The 23,112-nt window shown below is 36.0% G+C and overlaps 1 protein-coding gene across 2 annotated transcripts; it reads left to right on the top strand.

Annotated features, from left to right (window-relative positions):
• Positions 1-656: 656 nt before the first annotated feature.
• On the top strand, positions 657-22,956 carry LOC109078328 (plakophilin-3-like). Of its 2 annotated transcripts, XM_042760148.1 has the most exons (14): positions 657-820; positions 1,878-2,025; positions 11,643-11,737; positions 12,358-12,995; positions 13,710-13,833; positions 14,951-15,155; positions 16,260-16,434; positions 16,876-16,993; positions 17,210-17,374; positions 17,900-18,079; positions 18,417-18,570; positions 19,035-19,230; positions 19,693-19,780; positions 22,036-22,956. In XM_042760148.1, the coding sequence occupies exons 1-14, from the start codon at positions 794-796 to the stop codon at positions 22,075-22,077; spliced, it is 2,355 nt and encodes a 784-aa protein (XP_042616082.1). In that variant the 5' UTR covers positions 657-793; the 3' UTR covers positions 22,078-22,956. The 2 variants fall into 2 exon arrangements, with proteins under 2 accessions (XP_042616082.1, XP_042616081.1); XM_042760147.1 differs by lacking the exon at positions 657-820 and having other exon boundaries at positions 1,537-2,025.
• Positions 22,957-23,112: the final 156 nt, after the last annotated feature.

Here is a 23,112-nt window from a genome sequence, read left to right as displayed (position 1 = left end):
ACTGATACACGAGTCGTCATACCCTTTTTAAAGAATGGAATTTACATTTCTTTGTATAGAGAATTCAGAATCTATTTCCATCGTAACTCATGTTTTGTGCATCAGCACATTCTTCTGCTGTCAGTCATAAATTCTATTGTTAAAAAAAGTCTATTTATTTATTTTGGTATTTTATTTATTTATTTGTCATTCTCATTTGTGTCTTTTTAAAAATTACCTCTAAAGATAGATACCTAAGGTGTAAAACTACAAAAAACATTTGTTAGTTTCATTGTTGTGGGATATAGTGACCACTCTGTGAGTTGCTGGACTGCTGCATTGGGTGTGTCTTCTTGGCCTTCCTTTGTTTGAAACTAAGGAATTTGGCAACTCATTTCCAGCAGTAAGTGGATAAAGCAATCAGCTAAAATAATGCATTCTTTACAGTATGAGTCAGTGATCTTCTTACTGTTTAAATATACACAGAAAATAATCACATTAAAACCCCCTCAAACCTCATTCTGCCTGTTGACTAAACAGTTTGCCCATCCTCTCTCTTCAAAGTGGGATTTTTGGAACCCTTCATTTTCCTTCCTATCTTTTTTTTAGGATTAACTAAAGTTCCTGGGAGGAGAGATGATGCAATGTAAGTATTTGGGTGGGTAACAGACATTTTAAGTTACTCCTCTTTAAACAGAATAGTTAAAGACAAGAGTAGAAAGACAGACGAGCAAGAGGGGCTTCTAAAAGGATGTTGTGAGGCCTTATTCTCGAAACCCAACAAAGGAAAAATAAACAAGGAACATATCAAACAATGAAACAGAGGTCTTCCACACTAGTGGTGAGTAATTCTTTCTGTCATGTTTTTCAGCTGCTTAATTTCTATATTCAGAAAATATATTTAGATTCCTTACAAAAAAAAAATAAAAATATGTATCTCATGGTAATGGCATTGTACTTTTTTGTAAGTAAATTATATTGGAAAAAGCTTTCATGCTACGATGAAAGAACTTGGCGAATTTTAAAACATTTACATTTTATTAGTTACAACTTTTATATATATACAAAATTATATATATGTATATATACACAGAATTTAATAGAGAGAGAAAGAAATAAAGAAAGAAAGAAAAGGAATTCAACTATGCATAACCATTACAAAAAACTACCATAGTAGCCTACCATTATGTTATTAGATGGTAAAACCATGGTAGTTTAAAATATAGGCCAAGGTCCTGAATGTTTACCATATTCAAATACCAATTAAAGTTTGCACAGAGAGAATTATAATGTCCCACATCAAATATGTACCATTACAAAACCATGGTAATACCATAAAACTTTGATATATATCATTTAGCATATTCAAACATCATTCACTCAGAGAAAATGGTATGATGTCAAAAACAGGGTAATACCATGATACTTTTAGGTGAGGGGATGACAAAGCAAAGTAGATAGTTGTTCACAGCAGGCAGACCCAATCTGCACAGCAGAGCTCATATAACCACTGTAACTCTAAACTGGGGCTGATAAATGCATATCTCAGTGCTGAGAGCATAGTGAAGGAGAGAGCCCCGCCCCGGCTACACAATCTCTGTATCTCTTGACGACAGTAGCGCACAGCTGTCTACGTAGAGCTGGACAGATCAAGTGTACGCGGCGCTGCTCATTTGACCTGCGCTGCGGGCAAAATTACTTTCAGTTAATACTGGGATTCTTTCAGAAGAGCATTCGAGGGGGAAAAACCGAGTTTCCATCGGAACACGGATTTCGGATAATCTTTTTCGACGCGCAGAAAAAAAAAGTTTGGATTGTGTAATTATTGGAGCGAGTTTTCAGACTTCATAATGAGTGCTGTTGTGGCCACTGAGGGCCTGTTCTTTTCCGCCTTACAGCCCAGCACCTCGGTCACCACATATGCGATCCCGACCGATGACCAGCCCAGGAGGGATCAGCTATCTAAAGCCAGACGCGTCCAGCAGCAGGTCCAGCAGCGCATGGCGGAGAAATCCTCCTCCTCATCCCGACTCAACGCCTCCACAGGTGAGTCGAAGCTGTTGATGAACCGTTAAAGAGCACGGATCCCGTGTTCTTTAAGTGAAAAAAAAAAGAAAAAGTGAGGAAAAAAAACTGACGCCATGTATACGCTTTCCTAGAATGTGCAAATATATTTTTAATAAACTTTTTAAACTTTAAGTAAATTACAATGCACAATTTGACAAATAGACCTATTTCAGGTTACATAGTAAACTAGAATATACAACATTTTAATGTTAAGATAATTTTTCCCCCATTCCCCTTAAATGGTTATAAATAGCAAATTGTTTAAATAAGCAATTAAATAAGCAGTTTTTATAAACAGAGTAAATAAATGTAAACTTTTTTTGTTGACTTTTTTTCTTCCTATTTTTTGTTTTCAAATGTTATTTTTTTATATAGAAATGTATAGAAAGCCAAATTTTTATAGAAATAGAAAGTCAAGGCTTATCAGATGAATAGATATTTAAATACACAATAAAATGAACACTCTAATATGTCTAATTCTATTATATATTGTTAAGTTTAAGTAAGCAATTTGTCAAATGTATAAGCAGAACATTCCTACAGTAACTGAGATTGTGAACACAATAGCTCTGCGTGGACTTTTGGTGACACTGGTAGGATTTGTTTAGCATCAGAATGCAAATATCTGTTTGGTCTTCATGTTTTGGTTACAGTCATTGCATTTACAGGCGCACACTGGTTTTCCAGCATGACTGTTGTGTTGCTTTGTTAATAAGAGACAAAAAAAAAAAAGACTTGTGTGTGTGTTCAAATGGTCAAGTGGTTTTGTTTTCATTTGGTTGGATTCTGCTGCTGGGAACCCCCTAAAACAGGACACTGTAATTTGGAACAGCTTATATCCTGACATTTTCCTGAAAACTGGACAATCATGTTGGCTCTCATAAGTATGAAATTAAACTTGTGGACGTTACATAAGTTCGTATGAATGGAAAACTGGCCCATTGTTCTATAATGAAACCTTGACAAGATATACAGTATAGATGCTTTCAAATGCAAATGTTTAAAATGGATCACTCAGCACATGTGTTTTAGAGATGTAAGCCATTGTGAGCAGTGTGTGTGTGGATGTTTGTGGAGGAGGAGGAGGAGGAGGAGATAACCCGTGGGAAAGGTATCACTTTCTTCTCTGGCTTAGAAAGGCAGGTAGAAATTAGGGCAAACCTCACCTCCCCAGCACCCCATCCCCACTGCCCTGTATAAATACAGCTTTCTCTTGTCAAGAAGGTGGCTGAAATACAACTTTACTAATGCTTGACAGAAGCACTTAAGTCAAACATTATATTAAAAATCACAAATTAACAGGAATAGGAACCTGAGAAACGTAGCTAGTAGTATAGCATCATACATCTAGTTGTATAAAGATCTCATGAAAGTTAGCAAAGTCCATTTCTTTCTTAATATTTCACTAAAGTTAATATAAATGATCCCAGTAGCACTTGAAAAATCTGGCAGGAACTATAGCTTTTGGGATGCCTGTTAGAGAGAGGAATGTTAGGCATTTAACCATTGACCCTATTGTTGAGCCTAATCACAATAAGTGACTTGGAGAACTGCATCTGGCCTATGTTAGAGCACCAGTTTGGACATGACCTTTTAAAAAGAAATGACCTAGCCGTTTATATATAATGTTTCAGAAATTTTTTTTTTATTATATGATTTTTTTTTTTCAAATACAGCTTTCTATAGAAAATATACAGAAGAATAAGTCAATATATATATATATATATATATATATATATATATATATATATATATATATATATATATATATATATATATATATTAGTTATAGTTTTGTAGTAATTTTTGCATGCAAGATGAAGGTTTTTTTGTTGTTGGTGGGTTTTAAATTTTTTATTTTTTTTTTGTAGTCAGCTCACATGAGCTCAGTTTGACCTGGTCTGTGACACATACTTGGTCACACCTCCATGTCCTTTGCTAAAGAGTTTCCTGACATTTGATTCAGAGTGTTTTATCAGTGGCCCAGTTCTATTTTAGCTTATGGGAGACTTGAATGGGAGGATGTGTGATGTTAAATAATTTTAGAAAAGAATAACCCTGAATAAAACAGTTGTCTTGCTTTGATGGTGCATTCATTCGCATGTAACAGCCAACTGCTTCTTTGCAATTATCCTAAAAATATGGTGTATAGTACATGCTATTTAATTGTCATCAAGATTTATGCTCTGTTACTCAGATTTTCTAACCAAGTTCCCTGGGGATGTAGGGATTGCATGGGTTTTAATCATCCTGAGACTCATTCTGGTAATTTATCGAGCGTGTGAAATAAACAGCTCCCATCTCTCTGTCAATACCAGCAGCAACAACTTTTTAATGTTGTTATTGTACATGGGTTTGTAATGGAACATTTTAGAATGACCAGCCACATGACTCATGTGGTCATTGAACAGATTTGCCATGCTTTTTGTAATTGTCATGAAATTTTTTTATGTAATAATTTTTCATTTTTACATTTCACAATTGTTTTGTAGAAAACATATTTGAAAAAAATCTATAGTCTAATAATATATGTATTTAAAATCATCTCCATCGTTGTAGTATCTATCAATACAGTTTGTCTATAACAGTTATATTATGTTATTTATTTAATTAGTTAAGGTGTTGGTATGTACTGTACTCTTAACTCACTGAAAAACAGGAGATAAGCAAAGACACACAAGTCATACCAGGGCAAAACAAAACAGATGTTTCAATTTTAGAAGTAATCTTCCCCTAAACACTCCTCCAGCCCAGTCTAAAGGAGTATAGCATTTAATAAACTTCTGCATCTGATGACTTCTAGGGAACCATCTTATTACAGTGCACTTCAAAGGTCAAGAAAATGCTGATTTTAAAAACTTTAGTTAGAGTTAATCAAAATAAAGACTGTTGTGGTCAGACCTTGAACCTTCAAACATTCTTGCCTTGACTTTAATTTGGACCTTTAGGCTTCCTGTCAGACTTCCTACACACAGCTTAGAAACTCTGGTCTAAAAAGTTGTGTTTTATGATTAAAGGGGTCATATGACGTTGCTAAAAAGAACATTATTTTGTGTATTTGGTGTAATGCAATGTGTTTATGTGGTTTAAGGTTAAAAAAACACGTTATTTTCACATAATATACATTATTGTTCCTGGCTTTCTAAAACGCATCGATTTTTACAAAGCTCATTGGTCTGAAAAGCGAGTTGTATGCTGATTGGCCAGCTAACCTGTGAGTTGTGATTGGCTGAATACCTCAAATGTGTGACGGAAATCTTACGCCCCTTACCATACTGTGATGCTGTGTGTCCCAGCACGACAAGAAAAAAACAATAAAACACATTATAAACGAGGCATTTGTTGCATCCAGTGGGGACATAATTACTGATTATAAGGACTTATACAATCTTTTTACGCATTGCGTTGCATAGCGTGCCGCGTAAACATAAAACCATGTCTGCATTTGTGATCGGAGAAACGACAAACAACAAGCGCTACTCTACACTGCTCAAAACTTGCGTTTGCATTATCAGTGGGAAATTCTTTAAATATAAAAAACTTACTTATAGACTGTGAGTCAGAAGCGCCAGCCTGTCCTTGCAAAGTTGGAATTACCCCACTTTATAGAAACAGACAATGGCATTGTAGGCTACTCCCACAGAAAACAGTCCTTGTCCTCCGCAAAATGTGCTGCACACATCTGAATATTTGGGTTGAACTGTTCCAGAACAGTGTTGTAGATACAAATTAACCACTGATTTCTAGTTGTGTCCTCTTTTGGAAGGCAAAACAAAGTATCTTCGCTTTCACAACGAAACACACAGCATCGCCACGACATGGCGCCGACGGCAACAGCAAGAATCAAAGGTTAAGCCTTCATTCTTTGTGTGAACATTTGGGTGGCGTTATGCAAATCTTCCCACATTGTGATATAGAGATGTGGGGGCGTGTTAGAATGAGCCGTTTTAGGTAGGCGTGGTTGACTTTTAACTTTTTATAAAGAATATCTCTTTGGATTTGAGACTTTAGTCTTTGCAACTGCAACTACAGATCTTCTTTATGCACCAAGAGCTTGTAACACTCCAAAGAGAAAGGAAAAATTGAAATCGCATCATATGACCCCTTTAAGACAATTTGAGGACGAGGGTGTGATGATGAAGGTAATGAAGATTTTTTAACATTTTGAAGACTGCATTATGACAATGACAATTTATTTATATAGCACAATTAATTACAACTTCCGTCAACCAATGTGTTTACCAGTAGGTCATTAAAAACAGAAAAACACACAACAAACAAACAGAAAAATAATTAAATCGTACAAATATCCCATTAGCCATACACTTTAGAAAATAAAAATGTCCTTAGCCTGGACTTAAAAATATTAAGAGAAGAGGCTTGTCTAATGGATAGTGGCAAGGCGTTCCAAAGCCTGGGGGCAGCAATACAGAAAGCACAATCTCCCCTGCACTTAAGCCTCGACTTAGGTGTAAACAATAGATCCTGGTTGGAAGACTGAAGGGATCTAGTGGGTTGATACTCAGTCAATAACTCACAGAGATAGGAAGGGCCCAACCCATTTAGAGATTTATAAACGAGGAGCAAATTTTTAAAATCCACTCTAAAACAAACAGGCAACCAACGTAGTGAGCGTAAAATAGAAGTAATATGCTCCCTCTTTTTAACCCCACACAAGAGTTGAGCCGAAGCATTTTGAACAACCTGCAAATGCGATAAAGCTGTCTGGCTAATACCAAAATAAAGTGAGTTACAGTAGTCCAGCCTAGATTAAATAAAAACGTGAATTACTTTTTCAAAATCTTTAAAAGAAAGAAAAGGCTTAGCTTTGACAAATGAATTTATTTGACGGCCAAATTTTAAACCATCATCAAAAATGAAACCAAGGATTTTTACCCATAATTTCAAACACAGACACATCCCACCCAAATCCAGTTTTGGGGAATTTGAAAATTTTATTTCAGTTTTCTTTTCATTGAAGATTAAAAAATTTAAGTAAAGCCAAGCCTTTACATCTGCCAAACATGCCATAAGAAACTCAAGACCCACAGAATTGCATTTGACAGGCAAATAAACCTGGGTGTCATCCACATAACAGTGAAATGACAAACCATGTTTTCTAAAAATCGAGCATATAGAGAGAAAAAAGCAAAGGAGCCAAAATAGAACCCTGAGGAACCTCACAGGGCAAAAAAATCAATACTCGAGTAATGTTCACCTATCTTGACTGAAAAACTCCTATTTGCTAAATATGATTTAAACCAATCTAGAGCGACACGTCTTAAACCAACACAATGTTCTAAACGATCAATGATAACAGCATGATCGACTGTATCGAAAGCGGCCACCAAATCTAAGAGCACAAGGACTGCAAAATCACCCGAATCACATGATATTAAAATATCATTAATAACCTTCAAAAGTGCAGTCTCGGTAGAATGGCATTTGGGAAAACCTGACTGAAATGTTTCGAACATTGAATTATCAGCTAAAAAACTTTGTAACTGTGAAAAAATTTTTTCCAGAATCTTGGCTATAAAAGGCAGATTAAAAATGGGCCTTAAGTTTGTTAAAACTGATTAGTCCAGATTCAGTTTTTTAAGCAGTGGATATACCACTGCATGCAAGTCAGGCATAATGCCAGATTTGAAACTGCGATTAATGATTATCAAAAGATATGGAGCAACGTCAATAAATACTTGCTTTAAATAAAAAAGGGGAGAAAATATTCAAAGACGAGCCCGAAGGCTTAAGATGCTTAACTATTTCCAGCACATCTGGACTAGTTTACACTGACTAAAAATGGTAGTGGCGATGGAGGGATTAGAAGGATTTAAAGATGAGGGAGTTATCCCCAGCCATAGATACCTAAATTTACTATCAAAAAATAATACAAATTCTTCACATGATGGAGACGAAACCCTAGAAAAAAGACAGGCCGACGGGTTGAGAGTAGCATTAATAATGTTAAAGAGAGTCTTTGGTCTAGAACAATTCTTATTAATAATTTCTGTCAAATGTCAACATTTTGCTTATTATCAAACCATTATCACACGATTTTCAACATTACTATTGCTAAAATGATAGCTCTTCTTAGGAAGCACATATAATTAGCCATTCATAATGTTTTAATTAGGTTGCAGAAACTAATAAAATATTGAGATAGATGGTTAACACTCTCAAACCCAATGAGTTCAGTATTTTTCTTTTGTTTCTTCAGATAAACATTCTTAAGATGTGCCAAAGTCAATCTGCTCTTTCACCTATTGTGCAACGTCAAATTTATGTGGCGCTCTAGCTGAAATTCATCTCTCCTCTGAGAGGAGCAATATATGGTTGAGCTTCTCTTTCACTGGAAATCATTGCAAAGACTGAACCGATTTTACTTTTCTCAACCCAGCCTAGGCTTGTTGCTTTTTCTTACATCCAGTGGTACTATGATGGATAGCTGGCTCACATTGGTTTGTTGAATGTAGGCAGTTTGTGTTTCTTAAATGTCCCAGTGCTATAAGTTTTTATTTTATATATAAAACCCCTCAAATTGCTTTTTTGTTTGTCCACAAAAGTCAGTGTACAGATGAAAGAAAGAGAAAAGACAGTGAGTAAAACAGTAAAGAATAGGACAGAGCAATGAAATACCTCCAAAACTTTGAAAATAAGACAAAGGACCACCCTATGATGTCATCCTCCTTTGCTTCTGTTTCATTACTGTGTGATTTTATAGCAGACTTCCCCTCTCACCCATGAAATAACTTCCTTTTAGAATGTTGTGGAGACTTAAACCTAATGTACTTTCACATATCTAATAGATGTGAACAACTAATCAGCATTATTTGCATCAGACTGGTTAGAGAAGCCAAACACTGATAGAAACCCGATCTCTTAAAATTAGTTTTAGCAAAAAGTCAGAGAGCAGAATGCCAAACAAAGATCAGGTGACACACTGGGTATTATGTCACTGTTGATCAATGTAATACTTTGAAAGAAATCCCATCAAAATGAAAGCCACCTGCTGGGAGAGAAATTGTTCTGGATTGTTCTTGCTTCTCTGAAAATAATCAGTTATCTAAATAGTGAAATGGCAAAAGTTAAATGTAAAATTTGTCATCTACTCAGTCACATAACTTTTTTTTTTCCCCTGTGGAACAAATGACTAGTTTTTTGGTCCATTTAATAATACTCAGTAGGGTAAAATGTTGTTTTGAACAACACCAATTTTCATTGTGTGAACTAAAACAGTTGAGACTGTTTAACACTTTAGAATAGGGAACACATATTCACTATTAATTAAGAGTTTTCCCTCAATAAACTCCTAATTTGCTGGTTATTAATAGATAGTAAGGTAGATAGTAAGTTTAGGTCTGTGGTCGGATTAAGGGATCTAAAATATGGTCATGGAGAATAAGGCATTAACATGTGCTTTATTAGCAGAGATGGGCACAAAAAATACAGGTGTGAGAAATGCATTAAATTAAAATACAATTAATTTTTCATTTTTGAATTTGAAAATACAAAAATACACATACAGTATATTTGAAGTGCAAGAGACAATGCCATTACAGTAGAGTAAAATAAACCACATTTAGTAAGAGTGGAGTTAGATACACTCATAAGAGAAAGAGAAGCACATTCCCCTCCTTGAACAACTTATAGACAACATATTCTTTAACCCTAACACTAGACACTAAAATATTATTGAGTATTAGCAAGGATGGAGTCTATTTACATCAGCTTAATAATTTATTCTTCGTATTTTAAAACCTTAAATGAAGACACAAAACTGACCTTCCACTGACAGAAAACTTAGTAATGAAAAACAGTCTTTCTCAGTCTATTTCATATAATGATGTGTATCACAGTATAGTTATTTTTAATTTATTTGATTTTTATTTATAAAAATAAGCACAAAGATGAAAATAACAAACAACAGGGCTAGTAGAATTAAGTAAAGGAATAAATTAAATAAATAATTTTATAAAGATACTTTGTGTTATTCATGTAAAGTTTTTTAACAGTAACATTTTAGTAAGAAATAACAGAAATTGAATAATCAAATGTCAAATAAAACTGCATTTACTCTATGAATTACATGTAGACAGATCATTGTTAAAGCTACTTAAGTAATTCAGTCAAGAGCAGTGAGTTATTTTCTCTTTGTCTTATTGTCTGATTACAATTAAGAATATAGACAGCAACAGGTATGTTAGGCTACTGTCACTTTAAGACACATACATGGATCCAATATATTGATCCAAGTTTCTTCGAATTTCTTATTTTCACTTTAGACACAACCAACTGTGTTTACATGTATACCATCAAGCATGTCTGCTTTATTTTTTCATTCATGTTTTCATCGCTCCAACACGTCAAAAATTAAGCAGTCCTACAGAACAATATATATTGTCAATCTGCCTAGTCCTACTCAAGAGGATGGCTCAAGCAATTTCACAGTCAACAATGAAGATTAACTCCTACAATTGCTGATATTTAGCTGTTGAATGTGGCTCTTTGTAGAGTTCAGAAACCTTGTTATTAGCGACACCGATGGCTGTTAAGTGAACTGCAGCCAGCAACTTACTGCTCGTGCACACGCTCCATAGTTATGCGAGCGACGGCCAAAACAGTGAGTTAACGTGATTCACCGACATCATGTCGACAGAAGAGGTTCATTAAATTTACACCATTATGATCGTTTCCTTTGGATTTTCCCGGCAAAACCACAGAGTCCTTCACATAAATCAGTCAACAGATTTCATCTTTTGTTACATGCTGTTCACACATTGGCAATAAAATTGATTAATACTTGAAAATGCTTTCATATAGCCCCTTTAAAAATTTCATTGTGTCTGTAGAAACAAGTAGCTAACTTTAGCTAAGGGTTCTAGAGCAGCACAGCTATTTACAAATTGCTCTTTTCTTCTGTCCTGTAACGACATTCAGTGAGCAATATCTGATCGTATGTATTTTAGTACATCCTTAACCAGATTGCTCTAAGCACCAAAACAGCTTCCTTCATTGTTTTTCCAGTTGGAACCAACCATGGGTGATTTAAGACTCCATCTATGTGTCCAAGAGGATGTCATATGATTTGCTTGCATCTTGCCAAAAACTGTCATAAGCTATATAGCACTAATAACAGGTGAAGAAAGTTATTGTATTATCTGAGAATAAAATGACATACTTGATTAAGTATTTTAAGTATTTCAAATACAAAGTATTTAGGGTATTTAATTACAAATTACATCAGATTTTTTTGTCCAGCAAAAAAAAAAAAAAAAAAATACTCAAAAGTAATTAAATACAAATTTTGAATACATTTAATTAAAATACTGCCCATCTCTGTTTATACTCTTTACTATTAAACAGCCAAAAGTAATATGCATGCTAATAAGTGGTAATAATTGGTCCTTAAAATAAAGTGTTGCCAGACTTTGATTAAAATGTCACATTTTTGTTCCTCAGAAGAAGAAACTCATTTTTGAAAAGTCAAACAATGACAGAATTTTCATTTTTTGGTGTAATGCAAAGAATATACACAATATATCAATAAGTTAGTCACAAAAATGCTCATAAACAGATTTTTTTTTTTTTTTCAGAATTTGACGGCCACTCATCCAGTGTAAGATACCAAACCAAAACCCCTGGATTCAGTTCCAAGTCTGTTATCCACCATGGCAACAGAACAATGGCGGTAAGTGTGACCACATACACTACATTTACAATTGCATAATTTATTTGAAGCCAGTGCTAACTGAGCTTGTTTTAGTAAAGCATTAAGCTTTACAATAGACCCTGCGATAACATTTCCGTATAATTTCCGGTCCAATTTTAAAACCCCAGACAGAAATCGAATTGTTTACAGAAAGGAATCGCCTTATTAATTTCAATCGATTGATGTTAGCTACGGAGTTAAATTCTATAATCGTATGTTATTTTGCACTAATAGCACTATTAGAATCAGGTCAGAGCAGCCATCCATGAATAGTTATTTGTTGGATTGATTGCAAAGTCCACAATCCCTTGACAATGACACTCTGTGTGGCCGCACCCTGCAAATACAATGATGTGGTATTTTACGTTCTCCTGTGGGAGCTATGTTTAGAAAGAGAAGCGGAGTACTAGCAAGCTGTGGAATTGAGCTCAGAGCCCAATGTGCAGCTGAAACATTCCTAACCCAAAACCTCATGAGCCAAATGGTGGACTGGAGGCCAAGTTATCGCTTCTGTGTGATAGCAGTGAGCCTGCAAGAGCAGTTAGCATGTGCTTAATCAATGTATAATTCTGATATTCATATAACTCCCTTTTACTCAGACGCCTCGACTGTCTCAGTACGCAGGAGAATTTTCCTCTCGCTCTGCAGTAGAAATGGGCACTCAGCACAGAATCAGTCATAGCGTGCCTGTGCCCGGCGTAGTGACCCGTCCGTACATGTACCATGATGACGCACATGTGAGTGGCTCTAACAACAAGATGCAAACATCGGAATCAAGGACAATGGGTCGGACTGAGCAGGAGGCAGCAGCGATGGCCGGGCTCACGTTGCAACGGCAGTCATCTCCTGTGGGGAACTGGATGGCGTCCTATGGCCACAGCTCTTCACCCAACGTGATGCAAAGTCAGCGCACCCTTAGTGGGACCCTGGCACGTGAGGGTTTCAGCACAGGATGGAGGGAGGCAGAGTTGGCTAATCAATATTCATTTAAAGGCCCTTCCCACCGAACCATCAGCCGCATAAATAATCGTCAGGTGCCGCAGCAACAGCAGCAAAAGCAGAGCAGCAGCTCAGTGCAGTGCCAGCAGATGTCCACTGGGGGCACCAATATGATGGGTGCTGGGCATTACCAGGGCACCATGAAGAGAGCGGGGTCTGTGCATAGTATAAAGAGTGTCGGTCGTGGTGTGGATGTTTATGACGGATTGGCCGATGGAACCGCAGATGCTCTTGGCGGGTAATGTAAAATTATCTTTCAGTTGATCAGTTCTTTGCCGCAGTCATTTGAAACTGATTCCATTTAGTCATGTTCTCATGCCATAGATACAAAATTCAAGCCTATAGGTATTCAACATGGAAGCATTCATACAATGCAATGTACATGATGAGAACTTTTGCTTTAAACACTAAAAAACTAAAAACAGTTATATTGTAAAATATTATTATATTTTAAAATTACTGTTTTCTGTTTTAGTATATTTTAATATTTGTGAAGGCAAAGCTGAAACTTCAGAACTTCAGCAGCCATTACTCCAGTCCTCAGTGTCACACGATCCTTCAGAAATAACTCCAATATGCTGATTTGCTCCTCAATAAACATTATTAGAATATTATATTATATATCGTTTTTTGTGGAACCTGTGAAATATTTTTTTCAGGATTCTCTGATGAATAGAAAGTTAAAAAAGAGCAGCATTTATTTGAAGTAGAAATATGTAACAATCAAAAAGTCTTTACTGTCAGTCAATTTAATATATCCTTGCTGGATAAAAGTATTAATTTATTTAAAAATGAAAAATCTTACTCTGACTTTCCCTAAACATTTTGATGGGTAATCATATTGAATTTTGCTCACAAATTAAATATAATTTAAAAAATATATACTTTAAGTATGTTATATTTTTAGAATATATTTTGTAACACTTTCCATTTTGTTTGTGTGAATGAACAGAATCCATAACCTGGACATGACTACAGCAGTCAGTTATCTCTCTTCCACTGATGTTGCTATGCAGATGTTGGGAGCAGCCTACATACAGCATCAGTGTTACCACAGCAATGATGCCAAGACCATGGTAAAAGTATAGAATTATATATTTACTAGATCAGAAATATACATTTGAAACAAAAGACACTATGGAAATAACAAATACTGTACTATGACAGAACTAAGGAAATGAGAACAGAGATCCAGTTTTAACTATATATTTCACGCTAGTCAGTGAACCTCATGCACTTATTAATGCCCTTGTGAAAGATATCCAATAATGTTATGATTTTTCCAAATAACCACTAATATTTGATTTAATTTTTTACTTCAAAACATTTCACATTTCAGTTGAAATCAACAACAAAATGAGATCATATTATTTAACGTTGTGATTGATTACAGTGTCATTTTTTTTTTCAGTTACCTTGAGGTCCATCCTATGCTTTAGTATATAGTGGCTTTAAGTCCAGGGCAGCAACAAAGCTCTGTTTGGACAGGATTAGAGGGTGTAGACACAGGATGTGTTCTTCCTTTCAAAAGCAGCTAGATGAAGTGCATCCGACAGGAACAGAATGCCGGGCCTAGTGACGTATTTTAAAAAGTTGAACTCTTATGAACTTCACACTTTCAAAGCTCATGGCCCGAGACACTGAAGAAACAGGCAGCAGCAACCAAACCAACTGTGCAAAAAAAATAGTGCAGAATGAATCCTCCTCGAGGGGTTGGTTGATTTATCTGTTGAGAGGTCGATTAGACAAAATGACCAAAATTCCTTTTAAAGTCTATAAAAATAAACCATGTTCAAGGTAAGTCAAATAGACAACGCTACAACAAAAAGCAAATCATGTGAAGTTTGTTTAAAAAAAATGTAGTTGTCAGCAAAATATATATTTGCATAATTAACGGAGCATGGTAAAGCTCAAGGCTAAGCTGCATTTTCGTCTCTATTGTTATGTTATACTCAAGCCAGATGGAGAGAATAAATTCACCTTGCACATAATCTTGATCCTGGACCTCAGGGGGCAGAACATTATGCCTGAGAGCACATAATGCCAAAACACAGACAGATGTCTGAGCAGGTTGCCATGTTGGGCTGAAAAGGTGTTCAAGAGAACACAAAAATGGGATTCAGAGACATAGGATCACTTAGGAATCAGGATATTTCGCACAGAGCTAAACTAGATGTTTTTCTTGATGCACAGGTGCGCAGTTTGAAGGGCATCTCAGCATTAGTACAGCTGTTTAGCAGTGAGAACCAAGAGGTTCAGCGCTATGCGACAGGTGCTACACGCAACCTCATCTACGAGAATATGGACAACAAGACAGCACTTATTGAAGCTGGTGGAATTAGCAAACTAATTGGTGCTTTAAGAGAACCTGATGATGAACTACGCAAAAATATCACAGGTATGTTTGAGTGAGTTTTGTTTTTCAGAGCAAGGCAAATTTTTGGACTGTGAACTTCACCTTGCAAAAACAAAGTGGCATGCATGTTTTAGCTAGAAGTCAAGTATATACATCAGTATTGATTCAGTCCAGAAATTCCACCTGCATCAGTCGGGTGATTTTTAGGTGCCAAGCAGAATTGTCAGCGCAGACAGGAGGAGAGCTAAGTGGAACAGTGAACAAGTGTATTTGGGGAAACAAAGAGAGAACTGAAAAGAAAAAAATGGTCTGGCTGTTTCCTGGAATCCCTCCAAGTCTCAGATGCAGTGGGAAGTAGACTCCCAGAGGCCTTTGTGCTTTGTGAGCTCTACTATCACCCCCACCCTCACGCACCCACACTCACTTAGTAAACAATCCTTGACATTCTTTCTGCTGGACTAAGGGTTGCCAGGTCTCTTAGTAACATTATATGACTTGTACACTTAACTGTGTTGGCTTCAAAACCTCACAAGACACTAGCAGCTTAGTGCTCTGTGTAGTAAACATCCCCATACCTTTGAGAACTTTGACTATGAATGTAAAAAAGTGCTGTTGTTTTTAAAATCATTTTTATGCATATTAATCACACATTAACATATTATTCTTGATTAATATAGATATTACTACTAGATTACTGCTTATAATATGTGTAGTAGTTCTCAATTATGCACTTTTTGCAGCATTTTAATTTTAATGCTTGATTACTACTTTACCGTGGCTGGGCAGTCATATGTTTAAAATATTCATCCCTGCAATGACAGTTCATCAGTTATTTTCATAATTAAATGACATAAATCCATTTAGTTTTATAATTGCATTATTTAATCTGAATTTTTTTTTTTTTTTACAAACCACATTGTTTAGGTGGTGAAATTGGATTAAAGTCATTTTTGGGATGCAACACATAAGTTCATAAAAAGTATGCTGCAGTGGAAAAAAAACTAAGATATATGATATAACTAAAATGTCATAGTTGTTACACATATATATTATATTAATAAGCAAAAAGCTAAACTCATTAATGTGGACAACAATTTATAAGTGTCTTTGACAAATTTCTCTCTCTTTCTCTTTTTGTCTCTGTAGGCATTTTGTGGAACCTGTCTTCTAAAGACAGTTTGAAGGAGAGGCTGGCCAGGGAGAGTTTGTCTGAGCTGACGGAGAGAGTGCTGGTGCCTCTGTCTGGAGGAGGAGATGCTGGTGTCATTCAACAGAGCGCGTCTGAGGTTGATATTTTCTACAACACCACAGGCTGCCTCAGGTACACACCTCACAAATAATACATGCATGCATTAAAATGCATTTACGTTCTATGCATGCACAGCATGGTCAAAATTGAAAACTAATTTAACAAAAAGCCCCAGATATTTAAATTGTGGGAACATAAAATGCATCCATAATGAGTGCTTCATTAAAAAAAATCACATTATATACAATTATAAATTGTATATTTCATAATATATATATTTCAGTCTGTTATTGTGGCTGATGTTTATTGATGTTTATTATTATGTTTATTATTAATGTTTTGTAAATTACAAGTTTGTAAAAGATGCCATACAAAGAGTATACAACGTATCAGATTTCCCGCTGGAAAGATTTATAGACACAATAAAGATTAACCTCCTATAAATATATCTACAAATGCATGAAAACACAACAACATTGTGATATGTTAACAACATCCCTTTATATGCACTGAGAACCTGAGCTCAGTGAATGAAAGAACCAGGCAGCAGATGCGGGAAACCCGAGGGCTGGTAGACTCTCTGGTTGGATACATTGAAAACTCCTTACTGGAGGGAAAAGGAGAGGACAAGGTCAGACCGGAGAATTGACATTCAAATGTTGTGCTTGCTAATATGCTAGCCTTGAGCCAGTGCACAAAGTGTGTCCTTGCCAGTTGAAAACCATTTTAGATCTACAGTAGTTCTCACATGGCAATTAGAAAACAATTGTTATTGAAACTATATAAAATCAAGAACATCAGTTGCAAAAGCCTTTGAAATCCTCATTCTGTAATTCTGTGCCTCTAGGGTGTAGAAAACTGTGTGTGTGTCCTGCGGAACCTGTCGTACCAGCTGTACTCTGAGATCCCTACTTCAGTTCAGATGCGTTTGGAAGGACCCACTCGAGCACAAGACAAACGGCACAACGACCCCATCGGCTGCTTCACACCACAGAGCAAGAAAGAAAAAGATGTCAGTCACTCACCCACAATCTGCTATCACATCAACATCAAATTTAATGTATTCGCAATATTATTAACTTACTCTCCCTTCACATATGTGACCCTGGACCACAACAGCCATTACCTCATTCTTCAATATCACATTATCTTCCAGAAATCATTATATCATTTCTTATTGTCATATTATATTATTATAAATATTGAAAAAAGTTGTGCTGCTTAATATTTTGGTGGAAATGATAAGTGTTTTTTTTTTTTTTTCAAATTTTGTGGATGAATTTTTTTTTTTTAAAAGAGCAGCATTTATTTGAAACTTTATTTAACATTTTTTTGCAACACTGTAAATGCTTTACTGTCACTTTTGATCAATTTCATGTGTCCTTGCTAAAATAAATCCTTAATTTCTTTCAAAAAATATCTTACTGACCCCAAACCTTTGAAGAGTAGTTGAATTATCTCTCCAGTGCAACAGACAGAGGTATTATACTTCATATCTGCAGTCTGTCATTAATGAGTTTCTGATGTGTCCCATCAGAGGAATCAAGACCTGACCACCTTCTCTGAAGTGGCACGAGTCCCGAAAGGAGCAGAGTGGCTGTGGCACCCTCAGATAGTCGCTCTGTACAACCGAATCCTGCAGAACACCGAAACAAACGCAGCCACACGTGAGGGAGCGGCGGGAGCCCTGCAGAACATCACAGCGGGTGACAGCAGGGTGAGATACCAGATTTGACACTGAACTAATTTGTGCAACACAATCATATGTAACGCAATCTTAATAGAAGCTGAATGTGTCACTTATATCTCTATTATTTATCTCTTTTAGTGCTTCAGCGTGTTCTTAAACTCTCCTACTTATTCTCCATCTTTATTTTTCCATCCCATTTCTCGCTGTTCTCCTACGCTTAAAAATAAAGGTTATTCAGTGGCATCTCTGTAAAATCCCCCATCTGGAACCGTTATTTTTAAGAGTGCATGTGTCTTTTTGTTTTATCTGGCAGACTGTAAAACTGATTGCTCTCTGTCTCCCATCTTCCTTTGTTCTTTCTTAGTGGGCCTCTGTGTTGAGTCGTGTGGCGCTGGAGCAGGAGCGGATGTTGCCGGTGATTCTTGACCTGCTGCGAAGCCCCACAGATGCCGAGCTCCGTTCTCTCACGGGTCTGCTGAGGAACCTCTCCCGACACTGCAAAAACAAAGCTGATATGGGTTAGTGAATGACTTTCTGCTCCAGCTCTCTGTCTTTAATTACATCTTAATGTGTAAAACGCCCCAGCCAAGATTTCAACATTCTGGCAAAGAAAATGTCTAGATCAGTGAAAACCTATATCAAGATTTGCGCAAGACGATAACTATGAAAAACCCCCTCCGACAATCTGTATTTTTAATTTCACTTCCCAGAGTGCACCGTTCGCCCACATAGCATTAAACGGAATTCTTAAACATTGTTTTTACTCCCACACATTATTTTCAGCTCCCGTCAGACTCATACTTGTGTCATTCCCAGAATCTGCTGCCGCCCATTTCTCCCCACCCTGACCTCAGTTCTCTGCTTCACTATAATCCAACCCCGCTGGGCCACACGCCGCCTCCTTCGTCACATTACACACATATCATTCACTCTTTTTGTTTGTGTAACTCCAGCTATATTTGTTATTGCTTCCTATTCATAGCTACCAAAGTGGTGAATATTCTGGTGAACAAACTCCCCAGTGATGGACATCAGAAAGAACCTTCTAGTGACGTGGTGGTCAACATCTGCGGGGTTCTCAACAGCCTGGTTACAGGAAGCTCTCTAGCTGCGAGAGACATCACTTACTTTGATGGACTACCCAAGCTGGTCAGCATTAAAACATCTCATGACAACAGGTAAAATAATAAAAAATATGTTTATTCAGCATGGGAGGATTGAATTGATCATGACAGTAAATGCATTGAATGGATTGGATAAGATTGGAGGTGCGAGTGTTGGCTTTTAAAAACCAATATCTATTGTCCAGTATTCTGAGTATTGCATCTTTTATGGTGGTCCCCCAACGTTTATGGTGCTTACAGCCCTGTATACTTTAAACCTGAAGTGAGAAAGTATCATTTCTTTGAAGTTCAGCTTTGACCCAACTGATATGATAAGAAATCAGCAAGGTTTCTTGAAATTTTCAGCCACAAATCATACTCTAAATGATTTATTTATCTTGGACCTCACCTACCATCGCTCGTAGCACTATACTGGTGTAATATAGACTACATGCTGTTGCATTATTTAGCTGTTTAATCAAGAGCACAATGTCCCAGCATTGCTTCTCATGTTTCTCCCTTCTTATTCTGTCTCAGTCCTGGGAAGCTGAAAGCCGCTAGGGCCGCCTCCACCGTTCTGTCCAACATGTTTCAGTACACCAAACTTCACAAAGATTACAAACAGGTGAGTCTCAGTGTAAAACCCAGCCTGAAAAGCACATATGAATGTGTAACTGTTCAGAGCCGCAAGTAGTGGGCGTGTGCCAAAAGCCTCTTCTCTGTAATTTGATATGAAAATGGATACCTTTGTGTATACAGACTTTGCATTGATGGGTATTGTGTGTATTTGCTTAACAAGTATCAGCCTGCTTGGCCAATGGTCAACTGTTTTATTATGGCAAGTCAATAAAAATAGCCAGTTAGTGTGTGAATAGCTCGGTTTAGGATACTGTAAAGCTGTCCAGATGCTCTCCTATGTGATATCTGCTCTCTCAGTCAGTTATATAACTGAGCTAGAAAAATATTTACCTACAACCCATTAATGATTACCAGACATGACTCTTCTGAGTCTTTTCTGTTTTTACTGTTTAAATTACTTTTCTTTTCTTGTGTCTTTAATTATATTGGAGCATGTTCAGGGCTCCAAACTGCAACTAAAACGGTCACATTTGTGACCAAAAATATTAAATTGCGAGTGACGTTTTTGCTGAGGTCGCCAATGGCGACTAGGCCTATGTATTTACATGTTATAACTTAAAAATTTGCATGTAATGCCTTTTTTCCTGATTGTTTTGCGATCACATTGTTATGTTCACGTATAATTAAACTGAGAACTTTAATGCGGCAAGTAAATCCCATTATATCTTTCTCTTTACTACTAGAGTACATAATAAACTTGAATTAACATCAGAAGGTAGGCTGTTTTATAATAGAGCCTACAGTATAACTTACTGAAATGTCTCATGTAAAAGCTCATTCAGTGTTTCAAACTGTAAAGCTTGTAAAACATTGCAACATAATATACATTTACCTCAGAATAACCATTCCGTGTCAATAAGCTCATCAGTCAGCTAGAGAAATAACTATAAAGAGTAGCATTTTGCTATATTTTTGCGCTATTGCATTTAAATATTTTTACTTAACTTGTCTTCATGATTCAACTCCTCCTATAAAATTGCATTTTATTAATTAAGAAAAACAGACTGAAAGTGTGAAAGACATACACTCTTAAAAATAAAGGTGTTTAGAAGGTTCTTCACAGAACCATTTTTGGTTTTCACCAGAAAGAGCCTTTTGTGAAACGTAAAGGTTCTTCAGATGTTAAAGGTTCTTTATGAAACCATTTAGACAAAAAAGGTTCTTCTATGGCATCGTGAAGCACCTTTATTTTTAAGAGTATATGACAACATTTCCAGGATGCATTGAGGAGGAGCCCAAACTACACTCGGTGGCCAAGTGATGCTTGTGGTCCAGATATTGGTCCAGATTCTGTGTAATAAACAACGCGTTACTGTATATTTCAAGTTGGAAGAGACATTTAGTTCCCACTTTAAGTGAACCTTAGTTCCCAGGACATCTACAAGATGGATTAAAATGCTGATAAAGTCGAGAAAAGATGAGACATGAATACATGACAGTTGGATTGAAATTTTAAAATGTAAAAACATAAAATATAATAATAATAATAATAAAATAAATTAAAATATATATATATATATATATATAATATATATATATATATATATATATATATATATATATATATATATATATATATATATATATTCTGTGGCACCTAAATAAAAAATTATTTGGCACCTTAGTTTTTAGCCAATGGCTCCTTGTTCGATTTTTTTGTTTGAAGCCCTGATGTTTACAACAAAATGAATTTACTCAAGCAGGACTCTAAACATACTACCAAAAACTGATGACAAAAGTAACTATTAACAAACTCAGTCAAAGGTTTTCTCCCCAAAAAAAGTATTATGGTTGTTGTCAGACATGTCATTTGAAGGTTTTGTTGTATTAAATAGTTAAAGCCTAGTCACATTGACCAATTACACAGGAAGAGACTGTTTGACTCATATGTGACAAATTCTTTACCAAAAATTGCCATTTTTAGGTGTAGTTTGCATCAGATGGTCAGTAAATGAACTGTGGGTGGTTCATGTGTTTGCTGTTTAAGGCTAAGACTAGTTAAAGTCTGTTGCGTGTCTGTGATGTTCAAAATGGTGTTGGTCAGATCAGTGGTCCATGTGAAATGTGACAGTGGAATGCAGGATATTCCATTTTGAACAAAGTTTGGGTAACTTACTTTCCATCATCTTGATGCAATGTACCAATATATTTCAGCATTATATGACTACTATCTTTTATATTTAGCCAGTTATATACTACTCATTTAGAATTGCTACTAATTTCTCTTTTTTTATTTTACAGAAAGGGTTCACAAGACGAGATTTCACAGATATGACCATCTAATCTTTGTCCATGGCTCCATGCTAAACTCAGTGGACAAGATGGCATTAGACATCCATGGGATTTTACATATCTTTACCACCAAAGTCACAAGAGAAATGCAATCAGCCTGTTTCTCTCAAACATACACACATATATTGTGACCTGTAGTGGAGTGAGTGAACTCTGAAGTTTTAACTAGAGTATAAATTTTAGCCAGCAGTACCCTTAAGTATTACAACATGCCGGAGATATAGAGGAATGCTTGCAGAGCACTAAGCCTAACAGACAGGCTGAGATGCACACTTGTGTGTGTGGTTGAATGGTTGAATTAATGATATGAACCTGAAGCCTGTTTGAGAGAAGGCAGCGTATAGACATGAAACATTAACAGTCATTAGTTCCATTAGCAACACGTTACTCCAAAGACTAATTCATTTTCATCAGACCTTCTTCTTTTACATAGATTTGAAATATAAGCCTGTCCAGTTTATCCGTCTTATCTTAAATATACATTTTTTTATTTTGCACACAGAAATTCACAGTGACTAGGCTATAATCATGAAGTCTGGAAAGAGAAACTGAAGTGAACTGTGAACTAAAATGTTGTAGCTGTTTACAACTAAAGAAACAGATTTTGTTGGTTTTGCAATAAATATATGCAATTTTTGCTTTCCATGTAACACTGCTGCAGGCTTTTGTGGTCACTCTGAAATAAACCTTTGAAGTTAAGTATCTTGTTAAAGCCTTACTCTGAAAGCACAAATGTCAAACGTATTGCCTTTCAAAATAAATGCATATTTGAACATTTGTATAAGTCATTTCCAGAGAATTGTGTAGCAGAATTATTTCCTGCCTTTGTTGTTTGCCACTCGCAAAGAATAAACAAATAACCACCAATGATTTTGATAAAACTTTCTTGAAAAAGAAAAAGTTTGATTTGTGCAGGCAATATTATTTTCCACCTCAACAAACATAACACATGGACTACATTGCTTTTAGTTTCTTGTGCTTTAATGTACATTATCTCCTTCCCTCTCTCCTCTTTTCTGCATCTTT

Source organism: Cyprinus carpio, chromosome A7, assembly GCF_018340385.1.
Source record: "Cyprinus carpio isolate SPL01 chromosome A7, ASM1834038v1, whole genome shotgun sequence".
Lineage (NCBI taxonomy): Eukaryota > Metazoa > Chordata > Actinopteri > Cypriniformes > Cyprinidae > Cyprinus > Cyprinus carpio.
This window is presented reverse-complemented; position numbering and strand designations above follow the sequence as displayed.